At 46.4% G+C, this 19,319-nt stretch overlaps 1 protein-coding gene across 2 annotated transcripts in view; it reads right to left on the reverse strand.

Annotated features, from left to right (window-relative positions):
- The window catches only part of GLRA1 (glycine receptor alpha 1), a 71,951-nt gene extending 60,293 nt beyond the window's left edge, over positions 1–11,658 (reverse strand). For both annotated transcript variants that reach the window (XM_028528436.2, XM_028528435.2), the window contains exon 1: positions 10,713–11,658. In XM_028528436.2, coding sequence (XP_028384237.1) covers positions 10,713–10,768 — 56 coding nt within the window. In that variant the 5' untranslated portion in view covers positions 10,769–11,658. The remainder of the gene's footprint in view (positions 1–10,712) is intronic.
- Between the last annotated feature and the right edge of the window lie 7,661 nt (positions 11,659–19,319).

Consider the following 19,319-nt stretch of genomic DNA (forward strand, 5'->3'; position numbering starts at 1 on the left):
CGTGAGAAAATCTGTTGTTGGGGCTGGGAATTGGAAGAGGAGCTGGGAATGGTGGTGGGGGCTGGACTGCATCTGGCTGAGAGTGGTGGTGTCACGGTAGAACCTGGCGTTTGCAGCGAGAGGTGGCCCAGATGCAAAAGTGACTGAGGTAGACTTGCGTGTACAACGCCAAGGTATTGAGCGAAAAAAGGGAAGGTGCAGAATGTGGTGTGTAGTACAAACCCATTTTTGTAAAACAGGAACAGCTCACTATTGTAGCAAAGCAGTTAAAGGCTCTCTGAAGCCAGACTGCATGGATTTCCGACCGGCCCTGCTGTTTCCAAGCTGGGCAATCCTAGGAAAAGTATTTTAGCTCTCTGTTTCCTCGTCTGTAGCCTCATCCATAAAAAGGGATGAATAATAGTACATACTTTATAGCATTGTCCTGAGCATTGCATGGGTTAAAACGTATTCAACTTTTCATATTCAAGATATTAGGCATGTAGTAAGCACTCACGTTTTTGTCATTATCCTGCTATTAAGATCATTTGCAGATATGAATATCAGACTGTTTAAGTGATTTACCCCAGGGAGTAAGATTTCTCTGTATTTTAGTTCTAAACATATCTCCCTATGTGGTTTAAATATTTGATAACAAACACGTACCGTGTTTATTATGTAAACAAACAAACCAGCAAGTTTATTTCGGGAGCTGGTACTAGGAGACACAGACGTTTGTTGTATTATTTCCTTCCGCTAGCAGCAGGTCTGCTGGGGGCGCACCCAGGGACGTCCTTGGTGCCCCTCAGAGGGCTCTTGGAAACAGGTGTCCGAGGCAGCACCGCCTGGTCGGACAGCACCACCTCCCACAGGCCGTGACTAAGTGCCACCCACGAAGCAATGGTCCTGAAGGAGAGCTAGCCCAGCCCTCGCTGCCTCTCTCCAGTGTGCCCCCCCGGCCCACCCCGGCCTGGAGGTGCTCTGAGTTGGGGCTGCTTTGCGAGTGGCAGGCCTGGAGCTTGTGGTGAGGCCTCCAGGGCTGGAGGCCGGGCGGCTTCTCCAACCTCCCACACTGAACAGGCAGGGAAACTGGGTACACGCAGTCCTGTGTGTTTGGGGTTAGAGTGTGAGGCTTGGGAAGGTCTTCGGTCTAAGTACTAGGGAGTAGCAATTAAATAAAATTAATAACAGACCAGAAGATGTGCTGTCCTTCTTCCTGACCTCCCAACTCAATCAGAAGTTCTCTCCCATAATCCTCGACAGCTCTTCCAATGTAGTGACTTCGGTCACAAGGCAGGTGGGACAGAGAAGAGAGGACGGGCTGCAGTCACCTGTCTCCACCCTCAGAGCCCCAACCATGTAGCTCTGGGACAGGGTGGTGGTCAGCACCGTTTTCCTCCTACATGAAGGATGGAGACCGAACACTCATATCTAGTTACAGATGTATGTTAACTTCATTCGTGTCTAGACCCACTTGCAAGCGACTAGCCCTTGACAATCTGGAGAGGCAAACTCTGGCCCCTCCCCCTCATCCAGTTCAGTCTCCACCCTCCTCCCTGGTTCGTTCTTGGAGTAACCACAGTGGTGCAGTAGGTAAGCGGTGGTTAAAAGAGTGTTTCCTGGGGTCAGACCTGTCTTTGAATCCTGGCTTTGCCTCCTACTAGTTGTCTTGCTTTGGGCAAGTTACACACCCTCTTTATGCCTCAGTTTTGGTACCTGTAAAATGGGAATGTAATAGTGCTTACGTCTAAGGACTTTTGTGGGCTTAGGAGATGAAGCATATAGTTGTTAGCACAGTATATACTGTTGAATAAACACTCAATAGTAACGGTTATTATGAGTAGTCAAGGTTGCAGCCAAGGCTGAGATGGAGCATTATGAAGAGGGAGGGAGGCAGGGAGGGAGAGTTCTGGAAGAAAGGGGTGTCCACCTGAGGTGTCTATTAACACCGAAGATGCACGCGCTGCGGGCCCAGCAGTCCCAGCCCTTGTCCTCCTTATCTGCCTGGACAGCGGTCACGTGTGTTCACAGAGACGTAGGCGCCCTGCGATTATAGCCACACTGATTGCAGTGGGAAAGTTAGAAGAAACGTAAATGCCCAGCAGCAGGGCGACGGCTGGACACAATGGGAAATCCATGGCAGAGTGGCCTGCCACAGTTCAACGTCGGAGGTGAGCTGGGAGCCCCAACGGGGCAGCTGCCCCAGACGTGCTGGCACGCGCGCAGGATGAACCACAGAACTGTGTGGGCAGTGTGGCTCCATGAAGCGACAGTATACGTATTGCAATAGATAGCACATGTATTTCGATAGAGTCCAGTATGTTTCAACATATGGGCATGTAACTACTGGAATAGATATATCACCATTTCGTGTGTGTGTAAAAACAAAACAAAAGTGATCAGGTAAGAAGCTCCTTAAATAAATAAAAGCTGGGATGGACCTGGAGATCATTATTGAAGGGGATTTTAGGCTTACATCTAGTTTTAGAACTTAAAAAAGAATGTGTGCACGTATGGTACAATTCAAAAGGATCACAAACCGAGAAAGAAACACCCATCTGGCTAAGAATCGGAAGGAAACGACACTGTCAGAGCAAATTCCCAGCTCTTCTCCCATAGGCCTCTTTCCGCCCCTGCAGCCCACTGGCAGAGGGGAAGGCTGTTCGCCTCCTGTCTGTGCCAGCTCATAGGGCAGCAGCTTTAAGAGGAACACGTAAAGAGGAATGGGTGTGAAGCATAGAGGGCCAGGGACACACATGGACTCCAGCTTCACGGGGAAGAGGCAGTGTGGCTGGCCAGGGGGAAGGTCTGCATTGGAATCCTGGCTTTACTCTGAGATCAACAGCGTGGTCTTAGGAAAGTCATCTTTCTCCTCAGACCCTCAGTTTTCTCAGCTCTCAAATGGAGGTCGTAACTGCTGTTTTGTTTTTCTCAAGGTGATTGGGAAACTTACATGGGGTCGAGGATGTGAAACTCTCTATAAACTGTGAAGTGCTCTTGTCCGAGCGCCGGCCCTCGGGCCTGGCAGTGAGGACAGCAGCGGCCTGGCCTTGCCGCGGTCCTCCAGAGCCGGGGAGCGCTGCAGAACTGAGCCTGTGGCAGTGATCATGCAGCTGTCAAAGGCCCAAGGTCAGAGCAGTTACCCTGCTCCGCGGGTAGGATCCTAACATGCTTTGGCGGACAGGGTGATAGGTCAAGGAGGTAGAGAAGAAGGGAGGACAGGGGTCAAAGTTGGACAGACAGTGGATGGGCAGCAGCCTCTGTACATCCGGTAGGGCGAGGGGGGCCTCTGGTCATGCAGGGATGCGGGTGCACTGTGCACGGGAAGACTGGCCTGCGGGCATCCTCAGAGAGAGAATCCATGGGTTCCCAGCACCTGCCTCTTCCATTTGTCCCGACAGATTCTTATTGTGGTGTCCCAGGGTTCAGAGCCCATTCTCCAGGCGGCCCTCTCTTACGCAATGTCACCGCATGGGAGCTCCCCACCGTGGGAGTGAGAGCTTTTGGGGCACTAGGACTTCAGGGGATGTGGATCACTCTCCGAGGAGCCCTTCTTGAGGGGCGTGCTTGTGGCTGGAGGGGGGTGGCCAGTGTGTGAGAGGGCTGAAGGAAAGTGCAGTGGCAGAGTCCAGCCACATGGACTTGACAGGAACACGTCTGGGGACATGCGCAGTTGGGCCGGGTTTTAGGAGCTCTGCCATTCCCTCTGTAACCTGGGGGGTGGGGGAAGTCATGTATCCTCTCATCTGCAAAATAAAAGGGCCCATCAGAAGCCCCCAGGCAGAATGATTTGGAGCCTTGCTACTCACACCTTTGGTCCCTGAGCAAGAGCATCAGCTGGGGGCTGTGAGTAATGCAGACTCTCAGGCCCCACCCCCATTCTCCTGGGTCTGACTCAGCACCTCCATGAAGTTGGGGAAGCACTGACTTACAGACTCTCACGAACATTCCAGGTCTCCTGGTCCCAATCCAGAGAGATTCTGTGTCAGTAGCCTCGTGTGATGGTGGGAAAGTGCGTTCTAGGATTCCTCATGGCTAGATTTGAGAACTGTTGAATCAGGGAATGCCCTACGTCTCTGTGATTCTGTTGGTACTTAAGACACCGAAGGAAAGTGTGGTTCTGTGGGGTAAATGAGTGGACGATGGAGGGTGGACCTGGCGAGGAAGGGAGCAGAGGCTGGTTCTGTAGGTGCCTGTGGGCTGCCCAGGACATGAAGCGGGAGGCAGCGCTGCCCATTTCACGGCTGGGATTGACTGTCAGCAGCTCCCTCTTAAGATGGCAAACTCATTCAGCAACGGACACTGGAAAACAGCCGAATTCAAAGGCAGAGAGTGGTAATCTAATTGCACTGAATTAGCCTCGGGAGACTCGGACAATATCAACTTCAAAAAACCACAAAGGGATCCTTTATAAAGAGATTCAAAAGCTTTGGGGCCTCAGCTCCCCTCAGAAGGGATTGCACTACAAAGCACACACAGGGCTCGGGTAAGCCCCTCCCCGCCATCTCTGGGCATTTTCCCCTTCCAGTGTGCTTTCTGAATGGACTTGCTGGCCAGCCGTAGGGTGTTATCAGTTGTACATCAGGGTTAACAGGGGGTTGGTTCAGGAGAGACAGCAGGAGTTCAGGGCCGAGAGGCCTTTAGCCATCCCAGAGGTCCATCCTGTGAGCACCACCCGTGCCTGCATGGCCATGGACCAGTGCATTTCCCGTTGGTCCTTCTGGCTCTGACAGTCTCTTCTTCTGAGGGTGTTCTCATTGCACACAACCAGGCTCTTACATAATGGGGATGATTTCATTTCAATAATCCTTTGTTGTATGGTGTGTGTGTGTGTGGTCATTGCCCGTTTCACAATACAACCCATTTTAAAGAAGAAAAAGGTATGAGTATGTGTTTAGAGCATAGAGATCTTACAGAGATCAGATGGTAATTTGGAAATCAGGAAAGGAGGGAACTTAAGTATCATGAAGATTTGCTTCTGATCTGCGTTTTGTTTACTTTGTTGTAGCAAATTACAAATCTCAACCCACAAAAGCAGTTCGTATTTCTTCTATGTCCCTCCTGGAAGGTGGATGCCCAGTCTCTGCTTGCATACCTCCACTGACAGGCACCCTCACTACCACTGAGGTGGCCTCTTTTGCCATGTGACAGATCTGCCAGATAGTTTGAAATGACATCAAATCAGAATTTGCATAAATACATTAAAAATTTAATCTATCCATTTACTTCAATTCTTCTCTTGGAGCAATCAGAATAAATCAAATCTAATGTTTTCTAAATGGGGTCCCTGGGTACCTAGGGTGTTCATGAAACAGTAATGAGGACTCAAAATCCATCTGAAACATTTCAGAGACTTTAACAAACTGCATATGTAACACTTCTGACAAGGCTTTATGGACGAACCGAGAGCATCGTGTGCCTTTACTTTTGTTTTTTCTTTGGTCAACTCAGTATGGTGTTTGTATTTCTGCTTATCTTATGGTGTTTGTATTTCTGGCAGTTATGTATGCCTTTGATTCATAGAAGGAAAATAAGTTATTTATGAGTGGGGTTTGGTAAACAAACATTTAAAACATAGTCTTTTTGTGGGAGAAAAAGCCAAACAGAATCGTTGATAAAAAAGTACAGGACACTTGGCTCTCCCTCTCAGGCCATTCTTGAGACCTATGAGAATGGTGATCAGGCATCCTATTTTCTCATCATATGAAGCGTTTTCTGGGGAAACTGACATATTTATGGGACGTGTCAATAATTGTTTCTAGGTTGGGGTAACTCCCCAGAGAGTGAAGGTATTAGTGAGGTCCTGAATTCTTTCAGATCGCTGAGCCTGAATATAATTCAATGTTGTTCTTTCTTATAATAATTAAAATATGCTGATGGCTGTACCCAAAACTGTTCTATTATGGAGGAGGTTGGAAGAACATTGTCCTTGGCTGGCAGAGCTAACAATGATTTTAGACAAAATGATCTGTGCATTTCCTTCTCTCTTTTTTTGGCTGGGGAAACTGAGGCCAGAAAGGTCACAGAACCCTCTCAAGGTCATGCCACTCGCTAAATCCTGGATCCCAGGTCTTCTGCCCTTTGGACCAAGGCCACTTTGTCTAAAGCGGCAGAAAACCTGCAGAATAGCGTCGAGATGGCCAGACGGGAGACAGTGCCATCCATCTTAGAAATCATTCTGGCTTCTGTCCGCTGATGAAGGAAATAAAGTTAATGACGCCCACATAAATGTGGTGCTGTCGCAGGGCGCGCACAGGCTGGCTGAGCTCTGCGGGCCCTCTGAAGAAGGAGGAAGGTTTTGATGTAGCTTTAAAGGGAGCCGCGTCTCCCCTTCCTGCAAGGACAGGGACTGTGGCATCTGTTACCTCTGTCTCCCCTGTGGAGTGCCTAGTTTTGGACTGGACACATGGGCACGTGATACATAAATGCCTGGTCAGGAAATGAAGGCAGCGTCAGCAGTGAAGCGGCTTCATCCTGAGCCTTTGTGGGCTCGGGCCCCTGTCTCTCTTCAAGACCTCATGCGAAGCTGGAGGGCACTCAGAGGTGTTGGAGTCAGTCATTTGAGTTCATTAGTAAGAAAACTGAGTCCTCACAGGGGAAAGGGACTTGTCAAAGCCATGCTGCAGGGTGGGGGCAGAGCTGACTCTAGAAGGGGCTCTCAAATCACAGCCTGGCCACTCTTCCACTGCACTACGTGGTTGCGACCTCTTTCCCAAGGTGGTCTCCAAAGCAAGTTCCCTAAACACCCCCTGAAAGTTCATACCAGTTTTGCAAATATGCATGAGGTATGTGCCAGTGCATGACTCTGTTTACTACCTTAGAGTCCTTGTCCAAGCTGCCCCATGGGAACAGAAGACATAATGGTTTCTCTTTCTCAAGGTTCCTAAGCGCCCCCAAATGGGTAGAGAGACATTTTGATTAGCCCTACTGAAAACCTGCCCAAGGGGCTCCTTTCCTTAGGAAAAAGTCCTTGACCCACTTCAGTAGCTCCTAGACACTTTCCACAGTGCCCAGAGTGCAGCGGCAGGTGAGACTCAGGAGGATACCGCTATGATCCAGGAGGAAAGACCCAGGTGGTCATCTGGCCCGCTCAGCAAGCTTGGAGACCAGGAAGCCAGAGGGGCCACCTCAATGGAAAGCACATTTACCTTTCAACTGGGTAGTTTTTCAGGACCGAGATATGAAAAAAAAATATCTATTTGCCATGTTCCTCTTGACCCTACTGAGCGAAGAAACATTTTCCCTTCAAGGTTTGGGTGACCTTTCTTAGCAAGTGTGTGCCACATTCAGTCCAAAATCCTGAGCAAGGGACCATTTCCTGGGATGGCAGGTGACACTGGCACATAACAAAAAGCTGTCATCTTTGGGGAAACTACCCATGGCTTAGACCTGGTTTATGTCCTCTGCCTTTAGTCCCTTCTCGACTTAAGCTAGGCCTCTTTTTGCTTCCCTGGGATGCTTATGTGTTTCATGAGGGGCATTTTCTCAAGGAAAATAGACTTTTCTCATTATAATTAGTGCATCAGAGCAGTGGATTCAATAGTCGTTACTCCATACCAGTGGTTCTCAACTGCAGGCAATTTTGTCCCCCAGCCCTGGATTTCTGGCAGTGTCTGAAGGGGTTCTTGGTTGTTACGACTGGAGAAGGGGTGCTCTGGTGCCAAGGATGCTGCTAAACATCTTACAATGCACAGGAAAGCCCTCCTAATGAAGAATTGTCCAGTTCAAACTGCCAGAGGTGCCAAGATTGAGAGACATGGTTATTTACCATGGGTCTGTTTGAGTTACTGAGGTGAGGAAATCTGGGGGTTACTCTGGTCCTTTCCCACCCATAAGTCTCTGTAAGGGCTTTGGGAATCAAAGCAAGTTCCCTTTGTTTTAGAAAGGAATGCATTTCTACCATTAAAAAAACACCTCTTTGCCTATTATTTTTGACCAGCCTGGATAAAAACCCCTATCCCCATTAATAAGAATAAAGAGACAAAATTTAGGTTATTCTAATATGTCGCTCCTAGAATTTTAGACCCATGGGCTTTTCAAATATCAAAACAGGAACTTCAACCAAATCACCTCTTTTTACTTGTGGGGACCTAGCCGATGAGTACCGCAATGCTGTCTGTCTCCCAGGACCCCAGTCTCTGTCCCCCTCAGCTCTTTCTGAGGCCTCGATTGTTGGCGCCGGGTGAGGTTTCTGCCTTGCGAACTCTGATTGTTGTTGTATTTGTTTTGCTGTCATCATTGCCATCTCGCTGGTTACGTGCTGATGCAGCAGCACTTCTGCTACTGAGTTTTCCTTTTCTAGCCCCCAGGTTTCCCCAACAAGGTGAGCAGCTGTCATCATTTAATCTATGGAGTACCTGGGTGCCTGAGGTGATTGGATTGGCTCATCCTAACTCAACACCTGTCCCTTGGGGGAGGAGGGGCTATTCACACAGAACCTTCTAGGGAGCTGTCAGCCCCCGTTTACCCCCACATGCATTCTGTGGAGCCCCCAGATTTTAATGCTTCCTTACTTTTCACCTAAAATTTAGGAAATGAGAGAGTTAGAAGTGACCATGCCAATTACACAATGATAATACTTTTCCTCCCTATAACCCATTTTTTTTCACCTCTATGAAAAATTGCTAAGGGTATTTCCCTAGTTCAGTTCTCGTTTTTATTATTTTATGTTTCAGGTTATCTCTGAAACAGCGTTGACTCCTCAAATGCTGAAGCCATTTCTGTGTTTTGAAAGTGCAGCGGTGCCAGCCCCTTCCTAGCCCTCCGTCGTCACGACTCTCTTTCCTTATAAACACATGGAGCCTTAGCCCAGCTCCATTGTCGCTCACACACATCCTGACCCATGTAGGGGAAGCCGATGCGGAGTGATGCTTCCTGATAGGCCACCACCAGTTTGCTTAAAGTATTAACATGGTACATTCATAACCTTATCAAGATGATTACCAGGCAAACCTTTTAGACTGTGCTTTCCTTTTGAAAGACGATGTCTGGAAGAATAAAATCAAACATTACGTACTATTCATCGAGAAAAAAGGAGTTGGGTGGGGGTGATGTGTTTGGTCTTATTAATTTGCTCTTTAATCTCTCTGGTTCAGTTCTGTCTCCATATGCCAAACAGAGACTCAATTTGCATACAAATGTTACCAAGAACTCCACCTCCACAGCATTTTACAGTTCTACTATGTATGAAGGGGAGAAATGATTTGGTATGGTTAAATTAAAAGGGCAGAGGATACTTTCTGCCCTTTCCCCCACCAAGTTGCTACATTTCACAAGGCCCTGGATTGTTGCACTTTTTTTTTTCATTCTATCTGACTCCCTGGCTATTTGCATTCTGAGCTGTGGGCAGGACTGTGGCCTATCAAAGGATTATTTGAACTGGAGATTAGAAGCTTTAAATATTGGGTAGCTCAGAGAAGGAGAGGGGTCTTTTCTTCATCCCAAGAGAAAGACATGAAGAAAGGCTTACATGTAGACCCTTACAGTCTAGGGGGAGGTGTCGTTCATGTAATAGTCCAACCGACAGTTAGTCAAACCAACCATTCATATGCAGAGTTCTCTACAATGTTAAAAAAAAGCCCAAATCCAAGAATTATGTACTGATTTATGACAGGGGAGAATAATATTTGATTGTTACTTATTTTAAAAAGCAACCTAGCATAGGTTTTTCAGATGACTGTTAGTCCTTTGCCATGGTAAAACATGAGAGGCAGGCATCTAAAATGAGGAAGATTAATGATCCCTGCAGGTCATGGAAGAAGGATAATTTTTTTCAATTCATGTAAATGGAATTTATCATAACCACCTCTGAAGATGGCATCATTCACCCACTTTCAAAAGGACTATCCATTTCAATGCTTCTGAAGAGGCGATTTTTCACTTTTTGCTTGTACTAACACAAGAATGCTATGCCTGTTGATAGAGAATTTTAACCTGGGAGAAAATGGGTGGGAAAACTCAGCTACTGAGTCAGGGATAGACATACATTAAGAGACAAAACACAAACAAGAATTGCCCATCAGTTCAGGACCTTCATCTAACAGAGTTTGGAAAGGTGAGCAGAGGAGAGGAGAGAGTCAAAGTTTCAAAAGGGAGATGTTTCCCAGAATCTGTTTCTAAATGGATCCACTGTGTACCCGAGTTCAGGACTTTACAAACTGAGGTCATCACACTATCGTTTCCAAGCACTGAGCCTCAGCAGCACACTTCCACAGGCCACAGAAAAAGAAAACAACAACAGCACAAAAAGGAGAGAAAATGAAATGTTTTATGTCCAGTGAGTTCCAGTGCAACCTCCCCCGTCGCCGCTAGTTGTCACTTGGCTCCCCCAGACGGGGGAGCTGAGGTTTTCGGCACTGCGGTTAGAGAGAATGCAGTCCTAATTAAACTGAGTAACTCCTCAAGCTTCCCCTTAAAGTCCCCAGCTGAGCGAAAGCCAATATGCAGGGGGGCTGGGGGCCATCGATGGGGCGGGGGTGTAGCAGGCGGAAGGGCAAACAAATCACGAGAAACAGGCAAACAGCTGCCAGAGCAACGACTGTCTCAGACCTCCACGCACAAACCAGACACCCTGCGGGCGGGGCTGGGGAGGGGGGAGCGGGGGATGGAAGGACCCGATTGCAGCGGTATACGATACCCCTCCCCCCAAATGAGGGGATCACGGACAGAGTCAGCCTCCGTGCTCCTTTCCCCCATTTTCATCAGAGCGATGTGGTTAGTAGAAAATTGCATACCTGAAGAATACAATGGTCTCCCAAAGGTAGAGTCGAAGAGTATTGAAGCTGTACATTTTCAGGTCCTTGTGCTTTGTAGTCCACGAGTTATGGGGCCAAAAATGTTTCAAATTGGTACTTATAAAACCAGGGAGCGCTATTAAAAAATAATCCAGATGCTAAGGGGAGGCGGGGAAGCGGGTACAGAGGGGAAGCCCCAGGGGAAATTGGAGCCAAGGGGCTGTAGGTACCGCGGACAGCAGCCGCCGCGAAGCGTTTCAGCACCGCGGAGAGCGTCCAGCCCTGCTTTTCGGGAGCGCGAAGAGTATTGCTGTTTGTTAAACTCCAGCGTGTCTGTTGGCTCCCTGCGGCGCTGGGGAGGCACGTTTGGGGGTGGGTATATTTTCTTTTTTACCCGTTTTTCTCTTTAAACGGCCAGCTCCATGCAAGGAAAAAGAATCTTCCGTGGAGATCAGAGCGCTGGCTGCGGACTGTTAGATTGGGTGAGCATCTTGGGTAGAGTAGGGTTTAATGCCCCTGGGCTGGCCTGAAGGGGGGATAGGGGCGAGGGGAAGCGATGGACGGTGCTGCCTTCAGTTAAATCCCGGAGAATGTGCCAGGCTGGCGCATCGCGACCGAGTCCCGGAATCTCCTTCCCCTGCCTGTGTGTCTGTCTGCTGTCGCCTTGTGATTCCTGTTCTCTGGTCCCCGCCGAATAAGTTACGATCGCTGCAGGAAAGATGTCCCATCGCTCGGGGCTGCAGACGTGAGCGAGCTCAGGGCAAGTTTCAGGGGCTGCTAGGGTCCATGGCGACTCCCAGGGGCTCAGGAGCCCAAGGCTTCAGATATATCTTGGTTTTCCGAGCTCACCCATCTTCCTTTGGCCAAGACTCCTTCAGATCTTCAGAGTTTCTTACTGCATTAATTTAACAAACTGGCGGCGTTGGGGATTGAAGGGGGGGCAGGCGATGGCTGATGGGAGGGGGTGGAGAGAAAAAAGGGGGGAAAACTCCTTAGTATCTTCAAACCCTCCCACTCCAGGTGCTCATTGGCCAACGGCAGCAAAAACCAGATCTTTTCCCAGCGTTTGGCCAATTGGGTGTTAGACTCTGGGTTGAGTTTAACGCTTAGAGTGCTGGATGAGATTGTGTCTCCCTCTCCTTTGCGTGGGAGTGGTGAGGTGGAGGAGGTTATGGAGTTAATCTCTCGAGGTCTCTCAAAACAATGCATTGTTTTTTTTTTTTTTAAAGAATGTAGTTGCATGTGAATAAAACAAACCTACAGGCCCCAGTTCAGACATGCTTGTGGGCTCAGTTTATTACCTTAAATGGGAAGAATTGAGCCAGATCCAGGAGTTTCTTCAGAGCTCTGAAGTTATAATATTTGGCCCCAAGAAAAAGGAGAGGTTTCCAAGAGAAGCCTAGTCAATAAAGGAAGACATTCTTCTCCCCACTCTCTCCCCCAGGGCCACTGCGGCAGGAAAATAAAGGGGAAATTCCTTGAGCAATTTCCCGCTGTTCTGGCCTCACTGCTGGCAACCGTCTGGGAGATAAGGAAGACATACCATCTTCCAGCTGCACAGAAGACAGTTGTATTGACATCTCACAAGCTGGGGAAACAGAGCCACAGAGAGTTGTGGCCTGCTCCAAAATAATGGTAGAGCCAAGCTGTACATACAGGTATTCAGTACCTACCACTCCCATTCCCTGCATTTTCTTTCTCCCGCTTCTCTGTTTTCCCACCTTACTTGGGTCTCGGAAACCAGCTATACATTTCACTCCAGAGCTCAGCTGGGGAGGTGGAGGTAATCAGATTGTCTTCAAGCTCCTGGACTTCAGTGGATTAATGGCCTCTGCAGGGTTTTCTGGATGATTTGAACTGGCTGGGACTCCGAGGTCCCTTTCTTCCAGCCCATTGAGACTCTCCCTGACTCAGTTGCTTTAGGAACTGCTTTTGAATTGTTGGGGACTGGTTCTCTATAAAATAATTTTCAACAGTCCAGCTTCCTCCAAGCCCAGGCTTTTCCCCAGAAAAAAAAATCTGGAAAGCTTTGTTCACCAGCCTCTTCCCTCCCATAGGGTACAGCACACCCCGCATTACTCCCTCTTTTATTGGCTCCGATGCACCAGAACAGTAATGAGCTACTTAGAATTTCCATGAGGTTCTGACTGAAAAGAAATTTTCTTTGAAGGTGGGTATTCACATGAGTCTGATACAAATTTGTGTTATGTATCTACTGATCACTAACCTTTATTAGCATGTCTTCTACGTGCCAGGTATTAGTGTGCATGTCACATAATCTCACATACTTCTTACAGTCATGCCTTGAGGTAAACATTATCTTTGTGAATGTGTTTGTATACCTGTGCGTGTATATTTGTGAGTATGCTTGGGTGAGACAAGCATGTCTATTTCTGTGTATGTAAATTGAGTTGTAATTTGTATTCTGCCTAATTATAATGAATGTAGGTGCACATGAGTATTTGTGCATTTGTGTGTGTTGGTAAACGGGTGTCTGTCTACATAGGCATACAGGGTGGGGCAAACGTGGGTTTGCAGTTGTTCATATGGAAAATAACATCATTAATAAGTAATAATACCAGAATGAACTCTGGGTTTCACAACTGTAAACCTACTTCTGCCCCTCTCTGTGTATGTATTCATCTGTGTGTGCCATTATTGTGCCCTGGAGGTACCGAAACAAACTGTGAGCTGGCGACTTTGTCCTCGCTCCTCCCCTGGCTGGGAAGCACCTGCACAGGCAGGTGTGGATGCAGTGTGGAGACGTCACTTTCTTTCCCTTCTCTTTCAAGGGGTGCTCTGTGTGTGTGTGTGTGTGTGTGTGTGTGTGTGTGTGTGTGGTGGTTTTGCTCTTTGTGGGTGTGAATGTCTCCAAGGCTATGGCCTATGCAGGTGATTAGAGTGAGTATTACCTGAGACTAATTATTATCTAGTGGGCTTCCTTTTAATATGAGGCTGCTACTTTTATTTAATCAGCACACACGAATCAAGCATGTGCCAAGCTTTGGGGATGTGACAATGTATAAGATCAATAGTACTTTGAACCCCTGGACATGCAATCACTTCAGAGGTTCAGTGGACAAAGTTTATCCCATACCTCACGTATTTCTCATGCCTATAAATAGTGCATGCAGGTCTTCCAGTCCTGTGTGTGGCACTGTTGGAAACAAACAACTGTAGCCCTGGTTGGGTGGCTCAGTTGGCTGGAGCGTTGTCCTGTACATCAAAAGATTGTGGGTTCGAACCCCTGTCTGGGCACATTCCTGGTTGCAAGTTTGATCCCTGCCTGGGGCATGTATAGGAGGCAACTGATTGATGTTTCTCTCTCTTCCTTCTCCTCTCTCTAAAATCAATTTAAAAACATATCTTCAGGTGAGGGTTTACATAAAGAAAGAAAACAAACAACGATAGGCTTGGAGGTCAGGGATTTGTGTTCTTATTGTATCTCTGCCTTGAAAAGGCTGGGTGATGTGGGACAAATGACCAAAATTTCTGGGCTTAAGTCAAATGAGGACAGTAATGCCTACTCTTCTCACCACATGAAGCAGCTTAAGAGAAATGGTGTTCAGGTCTGATCTCATTGTGACTGCCATGCTATGAAACAGAAATCTAAGTGGAAAGGAATGGACTGGCTTCTGCTGAGGGTCCATTTCTATTGGTAAGTATTCAGTGTGGCTTAATTCCGATACTTGACTGGCCCCTTGTAGGTCCCAGTAGCCAGATTTGAATCCTGCTAAATATGGATAAATTTTGACACACACCAAGACTCACCTTATTATTAGAGGAGATTCATTCCTTCATTAGTCCAGCAGACATTTACTGAGCATTTATTATTATGTGTCAGGCACTGTTCTAGACACTAGGGATACAGCAGGGAACAAAGTAGGCAAAATCCCTATTCTAATGGTGTGTGTTTTCTAGTGGAGGGAGACAGAAGATAAATAAGTGAATTATGATACATTATAAGGATCGGAAAGAAAGAAGCACGGTAACGGGCCAGGGAGTGACACAAAAGGGCTATTTTATACAGGATGGTCAGATCTGGAAGTGCCTTCTGAGGACTCATTTGAGCACATGACTGAAGGAAGTCAGGGAATGAGTCATGTGAAGCTCAGGGAGGGGAGGGAGAGCTTTCCACGCAGTGGCAAAGCACATGCAAAGGCCCCGAGAGGGAAGTGTGCTTCGAGTGTGCAGGAAACACCAAGGAGACCAGTGTGCTTGGGGGGAGTGAATGGAGGAAGAGTCCCGAGTTGGAGAAGTAGTTGGGGGCTAGGTCATGTACTACCTCCTGGACACAGTAAGGAATTTGGGTTTTATTTTGGTGGAGCCCCACTGGGGGGATGTGAGCAGAGGAGTAACAAGATTTGACTTAACATTTTAACAAGACTAGTCTGGTTGCTGTTTTTAAAATAAAATAAGTGCAGAGGGAAGGGGCAAAATGAAAGCAAGGAGGTTAGTTAGGAGCTACTAGAGAAAAACCTATGTGAGAGATTCGTTTTTCTTTTTTAGAAAAGATTTTATTTATTTATTTTTAGAGAGAGGGAAAGACAGGGAGAGAAATATTTATGTGCGAGAGATACATTGATCAGTTGCCTCTTGCACACCTCCATCTGGGGACCCAGCCTACAACCCAGGTATGTGCCCTGACTGGGAATTGAACCAGCAACGTTTTGGTTCACAGACCGGCACTCAATCTGAGAGGTTCTTACACACTGCTCTTGTTCAACACTTTTATTTACTGAAGAGGAAAATTATATCCAGGCAGGCTAAGGGACTTACCCCTTAGACTAGCAGCAAAATTGGAACAAGAATATAGGTACCCTAATTAATTAGGGCTAAAGGGCCTTTTCACTGTATTTTGCTCCAGCTAAGATGAAGGGCATGCAAGAGAAGGCTGAGGGAACCTCTGAGGGAAGGGACTCTACCTTGCTTCTTACTGATATACCTGTATCTAGCACTTGGCACAGGGCCTGGCACATAGGAAGTGCTCAGTAAATATTTCTTGCAAGGATGAATGAGTTGAATAAGTGAAAGAAGAAAAAAAGGTTCATGGAGAGGGCCTGAAAAGAGGAAAAGAAGAGGAAGGAATAGTGTCAATCAGGCCAGATTACACTGCTCCCAGCCAGCTAATGTAATCAACACAATGCCAAGCCTCTGGCCATAACGAAGTTCACAGAGGAGAGTGCTGGATACGTCAACACTGCTTTGACAGGCTTCAACGACACTTTGTAGAGAGAGATGGATATTTGGAGCTGCCACATAACTTGCCTGATTGTGCTGAAGCACGATGATGAATATAGGTCTGAAAGTGAGACTATGGAAGAGCCTTTGGTCCAAGGAGCTGCCATCCTTTCCTAACCCAACTTAGAGATTCACTTGCTACCTTTTTTTTTTTTTTTTTTGGTATTGTGAAGATAGTCTGTTCTTTGTGCTTTAAAGAAAGGACCTCAGAACCACTTGGGAAGTCTCAGCGGCACCAGGAGAATTTTCAGTCATAAGAAGTAGATGCATAAAACCCTGATAGACTGTCCCTCACATTTTACTGCTTAGTCACCCAGGGGCCAAGACAGTGGCATGACTGGCTTGAGGTGTCGCCACAAAGCTGAATCTAGATCTCGGGACTCCTGCCTCTCAAGGCATGGCTCCCAACCCTTTGCTCAGAGACCTGAAGTAAAGGAAGAGGAAGAAGGATCAGGGAGGAAGAAAAGCTTCATATCAAACTGATTGGACCTTGGCTTTCTGCTCACAGACTCTGCAGTATTTTTGCAGCAAGGTCTATACTTGTCCTCTGAGGTCTAGCAGCTTGACATCCTCATGAAACTTTCAATGATCTCTTCGCGCTTGATTCCCATCCTTCCCTCACACCGTCTCTGAGCCTTTCCCCCACTTTCCTACCAGTCCGCCCTTAACTCTTGTTTCATGTTTATTCAGTCAGTTCCTCTTATTGGGCCTTTCATCTTCTTTCTCTACAAGGACTTTTGATATGAAGAAGGTTTGGCAGAGGACTTTTTTTTTCCTTCTGAGTTTTCATTAAGGGGCTCATTCCTTTGCTTAAAAAGTACATACATCCTGGCTGGCGTAGCTCAGTGGATTGAGCGCGGGCTGGGAACCAAAGTGTCCCAGGTTCGATTCCCAGCCAGGGTACATTCCTGGGTTGCAGGCCAGAACCCCCAGCAACCACACATTGATGTGTGTGTGTGTGTGTGTGTGTGTGTGTGTCTGTCTGTCTCTCTCCCTCCCATCCCTAAAAAATAAATAAATAAAATCTTAAAAAAAAAAGTACATACATATTGAATTCTGGATGCATGCCTGACCTTGGGCTGAGGTTTGTTCAGTTTTTCACAAATATTTATTAAGTACCTTCTCTGTGTTAGGAACTACACACATGAAGCACAATCAGTGCATAATCAGTTTTGCTAGAAGGGAGGAGGTGACAGAAAGAGGTTCCTGTACGGCATCTTTAACATAGAAATACGCTCATATGAAGTGCCTCCACTTCAATCAATGATTTATAAAATGCATGCATCCGTGTCACGATACAGAACATCACTAGCACTGGAGAAGCCTGCCTCATCTTCCCTCCCAGTCATTATCCACTGAAGGTGTTTACTATTTAATTTTTATTACATCTATTTTACTTGTTTTTGACTAAATGAAATTATCTTTGTTCATGAGTGGGACTGACCTATAACTTTTCTTTTTAAGAAGCTCTTTCAGGTTTTGGTTTTAAGATTGTAGCGGCTTCATCAACAAGCTGTGAATATTTTTTCTTCTCTACTCCTTAGAAATGTCTATATAAGATTGTAGTTATTTCTTTTTTTAAATGTTTGGAAATATTCATATGCGAAGCCATCTGGGCCTAGGTGTTACTTAGTGGAAGGTTTTTATTTATAAATTCGATTTATTTAAAAGATATAGGACTACTATGATTAGGTATTCTTCTTGTGTTGGTTTTAGTAAGTTGTATTTTTTCTAGACACTTAATATAAATTTCCATATGTATTTGCATAAAATTGCTATAATCCTCTTATCTTATTAGTTTATAGAGTCTGTAGTGACATCTTTTTTATTGTCACATTGGTAATTTGTGTTTTATTTATTATTTTTTCTAGGGGATTAGCCATTTCATTGGTCATTTCAAATAACTATTTTAAAAGTTTTTTCTCTACCAGAAATTTATTTTCTATTTCTTTTTTTCTCTCAACTTATGCATTTCTTTGGGTGGGGTGATTGATTTGCTTGTCTTTTTTTCTGGCTTTTTGGAAATGGATGCTTAGATAATTAATTATTAACCTTGAATATACATATACAGAGAATATATATATATATACAGAGACTATATAAATACAAACATTATATGTATACAAAGAATATATAAATACAAAGATTATACATACAATCTTTGTATTTTCTCCTTGGCTTTACTGTAGTGACATACCATAAGTTGTTATATTTTCAATATTATTCAGTTCAAAATATTTTTTAGTTAAAATATGAGATCCTTAGAGGTATTTTGAAATGTATTTTTTAGTAGTGTCATTCCAAGGTTTCCAGTCAAGATGGAGGTGTAGGTAAAAACAGTACTTGGAAGCTCCCACAACCACATCAAAATTATAACTTCACTACAGAACAACCATCATTCAGAACTGCCTAAAATCTAGCTGAAAGGAAGTCCTTAACCAAGGATATAAAGAAGAAGCCACACTGAGGCTGCTAGGAGGGGCAGAGATACAGACCAGGCTGTCCCACATCCACATGTGGCAGATAAAGACTGGGAGGGATATCTCAGTTGTGGTGGTCCCCCACTGAGGAGCAAGGGGTTCCAGCCCCACATGTGGCCCACAGCCCAGAGTTTCAGTATCAGAAAGAGAAGTTCCCATAACTTTTGGCTGTAAAACCAGCAAGGATTGTGGCTGGGTGAGTTGGAGGGCTTCTGGAGTCCCAGGCATGGACTTACTCGGCATCATTCCCTCTGAGCTGCAGCACTGAGGGGAGGAATTGAATTGTCTGGCATCAGGGCAAGAGCTGGAGGGGCAGCTTTCTCCCCAGACAGAAGTGCTGGCAGAGGCCATTGTTCCTTTTCCGAGTCCTCCTCACAGAGCTGGCAGGCAGGTGCCATATCTGAGTCTCCATCAACCTGGCTATCACTGTTCATTAAATCCTGGTGATTCCCTGAGACACCACCACCCAACTTATAGGCCTACACAGGCTCTTTCTAGTGACTTTTCCATACAAATGGCCAGTCTTGGTTCACGCTTCAGACTTTTCTAAAATCTCGAATAAGTAGCATTGGCCTCAGCATGCTCCATACCTCTCACTAAGTGACTTCAGGCCCGACACCAGTGACAGTGGCCGTGGTTCATAGCTTGGCCTCTTCTGGGCACCTCCTCACTCAGCGCAAGTAGCAGCCATCTGCCTATCACTTTGTAGTTAATGCCAGGAGGCCCTGGGCTGATCACAGGTAGCAACTGACCTTAGCCTGTACCTCCCTGGAGGCCCCAGAGCCTGTGCACCCAATGGACAGCTTCAGACCACATTGAAGCACCCCACAGTCACCTCCAAAAGTGACACACTCAAGGGACAGACTTAGTGAACACCAGAGTGCTG

The sequence above is a fragment of the Phyllostomus discolor genome, chromosome 13, assembly GCF_004126475.2.
Source record: "Phyllostomus discolor isolate MPI-MPIP mPhyDis1 chromosome 13, mPhyDis1.pri.v3, whole genome shotgun sequence".
Lineage (NCBI taxonomy): Eukaryota > Metazoa > Chordata > Mammalia > Chiroptera > Phyllostomidae > Phyllostomus > Phyllostomus discolor.